The sequence below is a fragment of the Corythoichthys intestinalis genome, chromosome 22, assembly GCF_030265065.1.
Source record: "Corythoichthys intestinalis isolate RoL2023-P3 chromosome 22, ASM3026506v1, whole genome shotgun sequence".
Lineage (NCBI taxonomy): Eukaryota > Metazoa > Chordata > Actinopteri > Syngnathiformes > Syngnathidae > Corythoichthys > Corythoichthys intestinalis.
Window position 1 is genome coordinate 6,134,074 of NC_080416.1, and position 10,807 is coordinate 6,144,880.

A 10,807-nucleotide genomic window follows, 5' to 3' on the forward strand; every position below is an offset into this window, starting at 1 on the left:
TCAGCCTGTTAGTGCTCAGACCATATGCCGCACTCTACATCACATTGGTGTGCATGGCTGTCACCCCAGGAGGAATCCTCTTCTGAAGACAGTACACACGAAAGCCCGCAAACAGTTTGCTGAAGACATGTCAACAAAGCACATGGATTACTGGAACCATGTCCTATGGTCTGATGAGACGGGCGGGCTTTCTTGTGTACTGTCTTCAGAAGAGGCTTCCTCTTAAGGTGACATCCATGCACACCAATTTGATGTAGAGTGCGGCATATGGTCTGAGCACTAACAGGCTGACCCCCCACCCCTTCAATCTCTGCAGCAATGCTGACAGCACTCCTGTAACGAGTCACATGACATTTTGGATGGAAAATGACAAGCAGTACTCAATTTGGACATTTAGGGATGTACCGTAATTTTCGGACCATAAGCCGCTACTTTTTTCCCTCATTTTGAATCCTGCGGCTTATAGTCTTGTACGGCTTTTTTGTTGATTTTTTTGTGTTAATAGGTAACACCATATTTGACAGCGGCATCATAAGACTGTCATAAGGCTACCACTTATTTACTAATGCTCATGGCAGTGTCATGTCGTAATTCTGATGGTCTTATGGGGCCACTGTCAAATGTGATCCTAAAATAACTAGCTAGTTAACTATAACAATTAATGAAACAACTTGGAACAGTAACTGACGAAATAATTAGCACAGAACATGAATTTTGATTGTTATTTACATCTGTAGCGCTGCAACGCATGCTAGGAGGCATGTTGGACGACAACAGTGTTGACGGCAGGTGGGAGCACTGATGGCCAAATGGAGCTTCTTGAAGCAATTAGGCTTTGCAGCCAATTGGTTTAATTTATTACAGTCTTATGATGACACTGTCAAATAAAGTGTTCCCCGTTAACATCTTTTGGTGTAAATATCCCATAAAACGTTGAGGACGGCTGCAGCTTATAGTCCAGTGCGGCTTATCTATGAACGAATGCCATTTTCCTGTCAAATTTGGTGGCTGGCGGCTTATAATCAGGTGCGCCTAATAGTCCAGAAATTACGGTACGTAGTTTCTAATGTGTGTACTCACTTTTGTTGCCAGGGGTTTAGATATTAATGGCTATATTTTGAGTTATTTTGAGCGGAAAATAAATAAACTCTATTAAATAAGTTGCACACACACTACTTTTCATTGTGTCAAAGTGTCATTTTGTCAGTGTTGTCCCATGAAAAGATATACTTAAATATCTACAGAAATGCGAGGGGTGTACTCACTTTTGTGATACATTGTATGAACAAATGACTGGAATATTATTCTAGCTTTGTCTTTGGATACTTGTATTCTGTTTACATTAAATGTAGGCATTCAAAATGATGAATTTTCATTTTCATTTTTTAGTTGAAAAAATATACTCATGAAGCAAACTCAGTTGTGCCAAAAACACATTTTTTGGGACAAAAAAAAAAAAAGCCCATTCAGCTGCAATGGCAAAAATACAACAATTTTTGTCTGGTTCATATAATTCATACATCGAAAGATTCACAAAACCAAGGCGTACAAACAGTTTTGGGGAAAAAAGAACAGTTCCGCCAAAATTTGACAAAAACGTCCCCATACATTTTCAATGGGCCAGTTCATTTTCATTGACACATTAAGTCCTACAAATATATATGATATGACATTTACATTCACTTTTACTGATTTTCATCTGCAAGACAAACTCCATTAGTAGTCAATATTTTGACAAAAAAAACTTACTCGACTTGCCCTAAAATTAACAGGAAGTTCCCTGGGAATACCCAGAATCATCACAAAGTGACCCGAATGGATTGGAACTCTATCACCATCAATGGCACCGCAACATACTAATTCCCGAACATGTATCCGCCTTGACCTGAACAGTACTTTCAAGCCGTTTCCATCTGTTTTGCTCATTAGAACCAATCAGCGCGACCAGTCTTGAGAAACAAGCCACTTGACCGGTCGCCAAGAATTCAATGGGAAATGTTTGACCCTCCAAAAAAAAAAAAAAAAATCAACATTTCCTGAGTACGTTCACTGCGTGATGCTCTCAAGTGGACATTCCTGCTGCCAGAAGAAATCATACATCAACCGCGGTGACCTTTCAAAGTCTTTGTTGTTCCAAAAATTGCCACCATTAGCCTCTTAAAATCAAAGGCAGGAAGCCATTTTGCCATCATTATTCTTATCAGGAATGGAGAACACATTTTTTTGAACAAATCAGCTTTATTTAAATGTGCACGTTTCCAAACAATTTCACGGGTTTGGGGGGCAACACACTAAAAAAAAAAAAATAGTTGACGCTCATTAAACTGAGCCTGTCGCTGGAACGGCCGGGATGTTCATCACGCTTCCCGCACGTAGGTCCTCACTGCCACTACATCTCCCATGATGCACCTCTGCAGAAACAGAATTTACAAAAAAAAAAAGAAAAATCAGCTCGTAACTCAAAATTTCAGGTACACTTATTGATGCTAAGACTTGTAAAATATGTACAATCTTGTTATTCTAAAATAAATATTGTTGCGGATTGTAACATGTTTTTCATTCATTATACCGTAATTTTCGGACTATAAGCCAATACTTTTTTCCTTCATTTTGATACCTGTAGAATATAGTCCAGTGCGGTTTATTTGTTGATTTATATGGGTTAATACAGGTAACACTTTATTTGAATCATAAGACCGTCATAATTATAATGGGCATTATGTTATCCGGCAAATTATGTGACTAACTCTATTTATGTGCATCTTTAATCTTTTACATCCATTCAAGTGAGGTAATTTGCTGGATAACACTGAACGACATCTATAATAAGCATTCATTAATGCTCATGACAGTGTCATGTCATAATTATGATTGTCTAATGACAGTCTTATGGCGCCATTGTCAAATAAAGTATTACCAAAAACCATAACTATTAATTAATGAAACAACTGCAACAGTAACTGAAGAAATAATTAGCACAGAACATGAATTTTGATTATTTACATCTGTAGCGCTGCAATGCATGCTAGGAGGCAACAGTGATGGCAGCAGAGGTTGACTGCCTCCCCTCAAGGGAGCAGTGATGGCCAAATGAAGCTTCTTGAAGCTTTGCAGCCAATTGGTTCACGGTGGTTCATTTGGTCTTATGACAGTCGTATGATGCCGCTGTCAAATAAAATGTTACCGGTTAATATTTTTTGGTGTAAATATCCCACAATACAATGAGGAAAGGTGCGGCTTATAGTCCAGTGCGGCTTATCTCTGAAAAAAATGCCGTTTTCATGCCAAACTTGGTGGGTGACGGCTTACAATCAGGTGTGCCTTATAGTGCGAAAATTACGGTAAGTGTATTTTTAAAAATTGCATATTAATATACAAACTTTTCATGTCAAATATTTTACAGCCGTTATATTTAAAATTTAATGGCTATACAACATCTTAATTTTATTTACATACTTATATCAGAATATTTTGCATCGTTTTTATGATTCTTATTTATTCACACATTGATTTATTAAAAAAAAAAAAAAAAGAAATTCTGAGTTTATATACCCCTATATTTTATTTTAATTATATTAATTTATCATTCATATTCTTCCTATACATAATGAATGAATATTATCATATTTATTTTATATATACTTTAATTTTATACATATTATATGGTATTTTATATATTTATTTTAAATGTATATATTTTTATATATTATACAGGTATATACTATTTATACATATTACATACATATACATATTTATATATATATTAAATATTATTATTATTATATCATTATATATTAATGAATATGATTTTCGAATAATAATAAAAATACTATTTAACGGAATGACTTCATACACATAGTTCGTTTCAACATTGATATAATTTCTATGGTTTTGAAGCTACTTATGTATTGAAAAAAATGTCTTGAGTCTCTCTCTCTCTCTCTCTATATATATACATATATATATATATATATATATATATACATCCATATTTTTTTAAGTTTAACTATGTTTTTTTTTCTATTCACGTTTTCATTGCATACGGATCATAATAAATATAAAAAATAAACATATGCCATTTAATAATCATACTTTTTAATAGATGGTTTCCATACACATATTGGAATGGTGACTGCTACCGCTCCCACTTCAAATGAATCAGACGTTTATCACCGTCAATGACAGCCAGTGAGTTAATGCAGTTAGAATAATCAACTGAGATTAATTGCGATTAATCTGCATGAATTAAAAAGTAGTATTTAGCACTTTACAAAAGTATTGATTAATTAATTTATATTACAAAGTTAACTCACGATAAGTGACTGTTGATTTATATGTGAGTTAATTCTGACTTAACTAACCAGATTTATTTTATTATTTTTCCTCAATAAATAGAATCTAAATGAAAGTTCTCACCGCTATTAATTTTCCATCCGTCACTTCCCTCTCGATGCTGGTCTCTTTACCGTCCCAGCTCTGTTTCTGCACAAGTTTGCCGTTTTCCAAGCTGATCACGGTCTGCACGCACAAACACAACATTGAGTAAAATCTTTTGCATAGAGCAGAAAAATAGTGGGATTCGCACCCGCGTCTTTCTGTCGTCGGCGGTGGTCTCCTCGAAAGGCTCGTTGAGTTTGAATTTAATCTCGGAGGTCTTGAAGGTGCTCTGCGTCTTCATGCACACGGTCCCTTGGTCGTCCACCGTCACGATCAAGTTGGGCTTGGTGCGGTTGCCCACCTGCCGGATGGCGAAGCCCACGCCTGAGCACCAGCACGAGCACGAATTAGGTCAAAGACGTCATAAAAAGTGGAGAAAATGGCAAGAATATGCAGAAAAAGCACATTTCCGAATGGGATTCCGTGCACTAATTAAATTCAAAATTGTCAATGAAATCAAAACGAGTGAAAAAAATAGAATCCTACCGATTGCTTTCATGTAGTCGTCAAAGTTCTCGCTGGAAACCATCTTCCACGTCCCGACAAACTTTTCAACCATGGTTGCGAAAGTTGTTTTGATGAAATTTAAAAGTGTTAGCGTCCAAATTTGACTCTGAAGGAGATGCGCTCAGTATTTATTAGCGGTGAGGACCAATCAGAGAATGAGACGTCATAGGTGGGGGACGGATTGAGAACTCCCGTTTGAGCTTCACTTGGCGGGCTACGAGCATCTTTAGCTTACTAAGTAAGTAATGTGAACATTTTTATTTTTAAGAAGTATTTTTAAAAATAACACGATTTAAAACAAATGTATAGAGTCCTCAAAAGTGTATTTTGACTGGCTGAAAAAATATAAGTAACAAAACACACGTTATCTGGTCTGCACATACGTTATGTAAAATGAACACATGAAATATTTTTAGTATTTACTGTATTACAAGTTCTACGGATGTATGTATGTATGTTGAACCCAAAAAAGAACACTTAAAACTATTTTGATGAAGCATGAAAATGGGTCAGGTGTTAAAAAGGTGAGAAGGGTGTTAGAGGAAATACATTCCGGTACTGTACGATTAATTTTCTCCCGATTAGATAGCCGACTATTTTTATGATTAGTCGACTAATCTAATAATCCCCCCAACCTTTTTTTTTTTTTTAATAAAAAATTAAATAATTAAATAATTTTATTTTTGGTGACGTTTATTAATTCACAAAAACATTTTGGAACACTTAAATTCTTTATTAAAGTACAAATACGTAAATATCAACAATAAATCAATTCGCAATTAATCGCAATCCAAACCATCTATAAAATATGCCATATTTTTCTGTAAATTATTGTTGGAATGGAAAGATAAGACACAAGACTGATATATACATTCAACATGCGGTACATAAGGACTGTATTTGTTTATTATAACAATAAATCAAGATGGCATTAACATTATTAACATTCTGTTAAAGCGATCCATGGATAGAAAGACTTGTAGTTCTTAAAAGATAAATGTTAGTACAAGTTATAGAAATTTTATATTAAAACCCCTCTTAATGTTTTCGTTTTAATAAAATTTGTAAAATTTTCAATCAAAAAATAAACTAGTAGCCCGCCATTGTGGATGTCAATAATAACTTACACAATGCTCATGGGTGCTGAAGCCTATAAAATCAGTTGCACCCAAGCGCCAGCAGAGGGCAGCAAAACTCCATAAAACACAATTAATAAGTGGGCAGTTAACTGTACTGTCATTTAAATCTGTCTGATCGGGGCATGTGCTTTAATCGCGTCAAATATTTTAACGTGATTAATTTAAAAAATTAACTACCGCCCGTTAACGCGATAATTTTGACAGCCCTAATTAAAACCGGACGTTTCCAGCTAGAATAGTCATTTACCACATTAATAATGTATACTTTTTTTCTGAATAGTTTAATGTTATTTCCATTGAAAAAAACTGCTTTTCTTTCAAAAAAAAAATTTCAAAGTGAACCCAAACTTTTGAACAGCAGTGTAGGTCCCCTTTTTGACTTCAAAATGGCGAATTTCGCCAAAAGGAAATTTTCATGCCTGTATTTTCTACCATATAAACTAGAAAGTAGTGAATTCCCGCTTTTACCTCTTTAAGCAAGCTTTGAGCATTTTTGGCTAGCTTTTCAAAACGGTAAGAAACGTCAATAATTGCGTTCAAATTCTTTCAGAAAATACACTTTATAATTTGTAACAAAGAAGAGCATTTCTGAATTTGATGGATTAATCGCCTTTTCCTTTCAATGTTTACCCGCCAAAATGAACTAGGATTAAAAGTACACTTTTTCTTCACAGATATTGTGAATCAAGTATGCTCACTTTAAGTGCAAAAAGAGACTTGTGGGTGTGACTGGGTGAAAGGTATTCATTTTTGTTTGGTCAACTTTTTTCCTCCTCCATGTAAAAAAAAAAAAAAAAAGGATTTGTGTATAAAGGTCACCACTTTTTATTTAGGCATGTTATGCAACATGCTCGTCTATGGATCAACGTACACCAGAAGAAGAAACATTGAGGTTCAACTCACACGGTGAGAAGTAAGAAAACTATCACCATACTTTTTTTTTTAATATAAATATCTAGTTATGTACACACAGTATGTATATTGTCTGTTATTTGGCAGCAGTTTGGCCTTGGGGATCCTTGGCGTTGCATCGGGCCTGGAAGGCGCTGAGCATCTCTTTACTGGTCAGGTTGGCGCCTTTCATCAGCAGCCTCTCACCGTCAACTGAGGGAAAGAACAAAGGAGGGGGATCTCGTCAAGACAATGACACAATGGCCGGACAAAGTTAAGTGCGAGTAAAAGTCAAGCGGCGCGTACACAATGGTGACCTAAGGCAGAGATGCATGTGTTTTGTCAGAAAAAACATATGGCAAAGCAACAACAGCAGAACTTTAGTCATACACCAGTTGCTTTTTTTAGGTTCCAAAATGCAAATTAAGCTTAAGTGTTTCAACCGATGTCCGCCATTTTTAATCTGGTGATATTTTTTTTGGGTGTGGGGTAGGCCTGAACGATATTGGAAAAAACTATTGTTGCCATTTTTTGGGTGTTTGCGATATATTGCGATATTAAAAAAAAAATTATATTTTTTTAAAGAAATTTTCACTAGATGACTTGAATAGCTTTTTGGAAAGTCTTTGGATGACTCACCATCACCACAGTGTACAGTGATCCCTCATTTTTCGCGGTCAATGGGGACCAGAACCCGCCGCGATAAGTGAAAAAATGCGAAAGTAGCGCACCCCCCCCCAATTTTTTTTTTTTTTTTGTGTGTGTTTGTTTTTTGTGCTCAATGTATTTATTCAGATTTAGCATTGGAAAGAGATACATATAAGATGTTTTTTTCTCACTTTTCCCCCCAAAGTGATTTAAAAAAATGTATATAAATAAATGGTTTTTAAGCACTTCAAATGTCATAATTATGATCAGTTTTAAACATAACTGGCCAACCAAATCATTTTTGAACAAGAATAAATTACTGGAGTAGATAAATGCTTGGCATTATTAAATGCTTCTGTTTATCTACCTTAGCTGTGACAGTTGGAGTGACATGGAGAAATTTCAAACTCCTCATGATCACTTCTGGCATTTTTATGTCTCCAACGTCTCCACACACACACACATTCATTCCAGCGCGGCTTCCTTGCAGAAACTGTTTAACAAGTTAAACGATGATTGACAGATTGCTGCCCGGCTTCTTTGGCCAGATCAAAGCCATCGTTAACTTTAATAAGCAAGTGCCGCAATGACTGAGAGGAACAAAGGGCTGGGAGAGGGAGGGTGTGAGGCTGTGTGCAGAGCAGAAAGCAAGACGTATGTGGATAAAAAAAAAAAAAAAAAACTATCGCACGTGCTTGCGATGGGACCACCGCGCACGCGCAGATCGCGGTGGCGATGTTTAAATGATATATCGTTCAGGCTTAGTGTGGGGGTGACCACATTGCAATTAGGGGTGTGCCATTTTAGGCACGATTCGATTGGATTACAATTCAGTGTGCAACGATTTGATTATTGAACGATGATCACAGTATTGACGATGATCACGATTATCGATCCATCATACATTACTATTTAATAAAGTAGCCAAACAAATTTGTCAATTATTTATGTAAAATACAGTATCCTAATAATTCAACAGGGACGATGGAAACATGCCAATATAACAAAGCTGCCCTTAAACAGCTTTTTTTGTTTTTTTTTGTTTTGTTTTGTTTTTTTTTTACAAGAAAGTGCAAAAACATGAACCATTTTAAAGGCAGTACTTATTTCTCAACATGCCTATAAAACACACAGCTGACCGAGAGATGCTCTTTTTAACAAGAAGGTGCAAAAACATTAGCCGTTTCAAAAGGCAGTAATTATTTCTCGATATGTCTATTCAAACATTTCGTTTAGCTCAACAAATACACTAGATGGCAGTATTTAGTCACAATACACAAACTATCAGAGGTCTCGTACGTTGAGGTCTCGTACGTTGTGAAGTCAACACTCAAATGAACGTAAGATACAATGAACCCGGAAACTACGGCGTCAGTCGAGGGGCAAAACGCACTAGAAAACTTGGCTAGATCTCTAATTAATTTAAAACCCGCTCTTGACACCTTGTGGTGTATTTCAAATAATCACTACCTTACGTAGTTAAAGACACTGTGAAAGAACGGCTTTGACGTCACCGCTCGGCGTCAATTATTATTATCACAGAACTACCAAGCTTCTCTGGCAAGATCAAAGCTTCAAACCAGTCAATCATCGTTAACTTTGACAAGCAAACTCCAGTGTTCTGGTGACCAAGAAAAGCAAAGAAAAGCAGCAGGAGGGAGCGTGAGAGGCTGTACCAGCATGAAGCAGAACCCCCTTTTTAATTTTTTTTTTTTAAATTAAAAACCCTTTTAACCCAATTACAATCCTCTGAAAAAATGGCGCGATCAGATCAGGACATCCATAATAAATACATTTGAAGTTGCTCATTTTATTAGCTACCGGCTAGCAGGTAATGTACTGTAGGATTCAATGGATTGTACGTGTGCTTATGTTTTGGTGTCATTTCTTTTTCAACCAGAATATTTTGTCACATCATGGCTTTAGGAATGACAATTGTAAAATGTATTTTTAGACAAAAAGTAAAGGTTTCCTTGGCAGGTGGTTTGAAATATCTTGATGCCAAAGAAGCCCTGTTGAATTGAGTTGAGGAACTTCCCTTGACAAAAGTTGTGCTTTGCCACCATCTTGTGGCAGAAAATGAAATTTAAAAAAAAAAAATCACCTCAGGGCTTTGTATTCTCATCAGTTTATTGTAGAAAACTTTGCATGTTTCAAGTGTATTCTCATCAACTGACATACAATTATCACTTGTTGTGTCTGAATGGAAATTAATTAGTGACACTTACTATAAGAGATATCCACTAAAGGTTCAGATTTGTCGTGTTTCACCACAGATATCACTTCGCAATTTAAATTGGTGGATCTAGCCTTCTCCGAGCCCACCACGACAAGAAATTCCCTGAAAGAGACGACCAAGACAGGTTCTGAGCTCATATAAGAAGCTTGTTTGGCACATTTTAGCAAACCTGGCGTTGATTAAAACAGAGCAGTGTTTAGCAGAACTCATTCAAACAAAACAATTAGGACTTAGCACGACAGAACGATTGGAAGTTTAAATAAGACAGAACCATCATTTTATGTGCAAATAGCATGGCAAAAGGGAAATTGGAATAGTAATTTGAAGTGGCTAATTAGCAAAATGCTAACGGGGCGCCCTCTTGTAGAGAAACCGTGGAAAACTTCATCATTACCAAATTGAGGCACGACAAATTCGTCAACGCACGTCTTACCGAGTCGAGCGGACGTTGGCCTCAAAGGGACAAAAGTGGACGGCGACTTTCTTTACCGCTTTCAGCACTATGGCTGCTTTACCGGAGGCTGCCATGTTTGTTTTCACCTTTTACCTCAAAGGGGAGGGACGCTAAGAGATGCGTGCTTTGCCAATGTAGCCACAAGAGGACGCCAGATGGCAAGGTAAAGCTTTGCTGATCGTTATGTTGTTTCTTTATTATTTGTTATGAATATATACATCAGTTCAAAAGTTTGGGGTCACCCAGACAATTTTGTGTGTTCCTTCAAAAGTCACACTTTTATTTTTAAAATGAGTTCCAAAATGAATAGGAAATATAGTCAATTATAGACATTGATAAGGTTTCTAAATAAGGATTTTTATTTTAAATAAGAATTTTCTCCTTCAAACTTTGCATTTATCAAAGAAAGCTCATTTTGCAACAATTACAGCTTTGCAGACCTATGGTGTACCAGCTGTTAATTTTGAGAAGAAGAGAAAGAAGATAAGAGAA

General features: G+C 36.1%; 2 protein-coding genes across 2 annotated transcripts; both read right to left on the minus strand.

The window, feature by feature from the left end:
* Window positions 1-2,218: 2,218 nt before the first annotated feature.
* On the minus strand, window positions 2,219-5,075 carry fabp4a (fatty acid binding protein 4a). Its single transcript, XM_057827827.1, has 4 exons — window positions 4,924-5,075; window positions 4,586-4,761; window positions 4,417-4,518; window positions 2,219-2,411 (listed from the first exon to the last, which is right to left on the minus strand). Exons 1-4 carry the CDS (start codon window positions 4,994-4,996, stop codon window positions 2,358-2,360), a joined length of 405 nt encoding a protein of 134 aa, XP_057683810.1. The 5' UTR covers window positions 4,997-5,075; the 3' UTR covers window positions 2,219-2,357.
* Window positions 5,076-5,715: 640 nt separating this feature from the next.
* Window positions 5,716-10,434, minus strand: mrpl53 (mitochondrial ribosomal protein L53). The gene is made up of 3 exons (XM_057827828.1): window positions 10,295-10,434; window positions 9,851-9,963; window positions 5,716-7,187 (listed from the first exon to the last, which is right to left on the minus strand). Exons 1-3 carry the CDS (start codon window positions 10,387-10,389, stop codon window positions 7,072-7,074), a joined length of 324 nt encoding a protein of 107 aa, XP_057683811.1. The 5' UTR covers window positions 10,390-10,434; the 3' UTR covers window positions 5,716-7,071.
* Window positions 10,435-10,807: the final 373 nt, after the last annotated feature.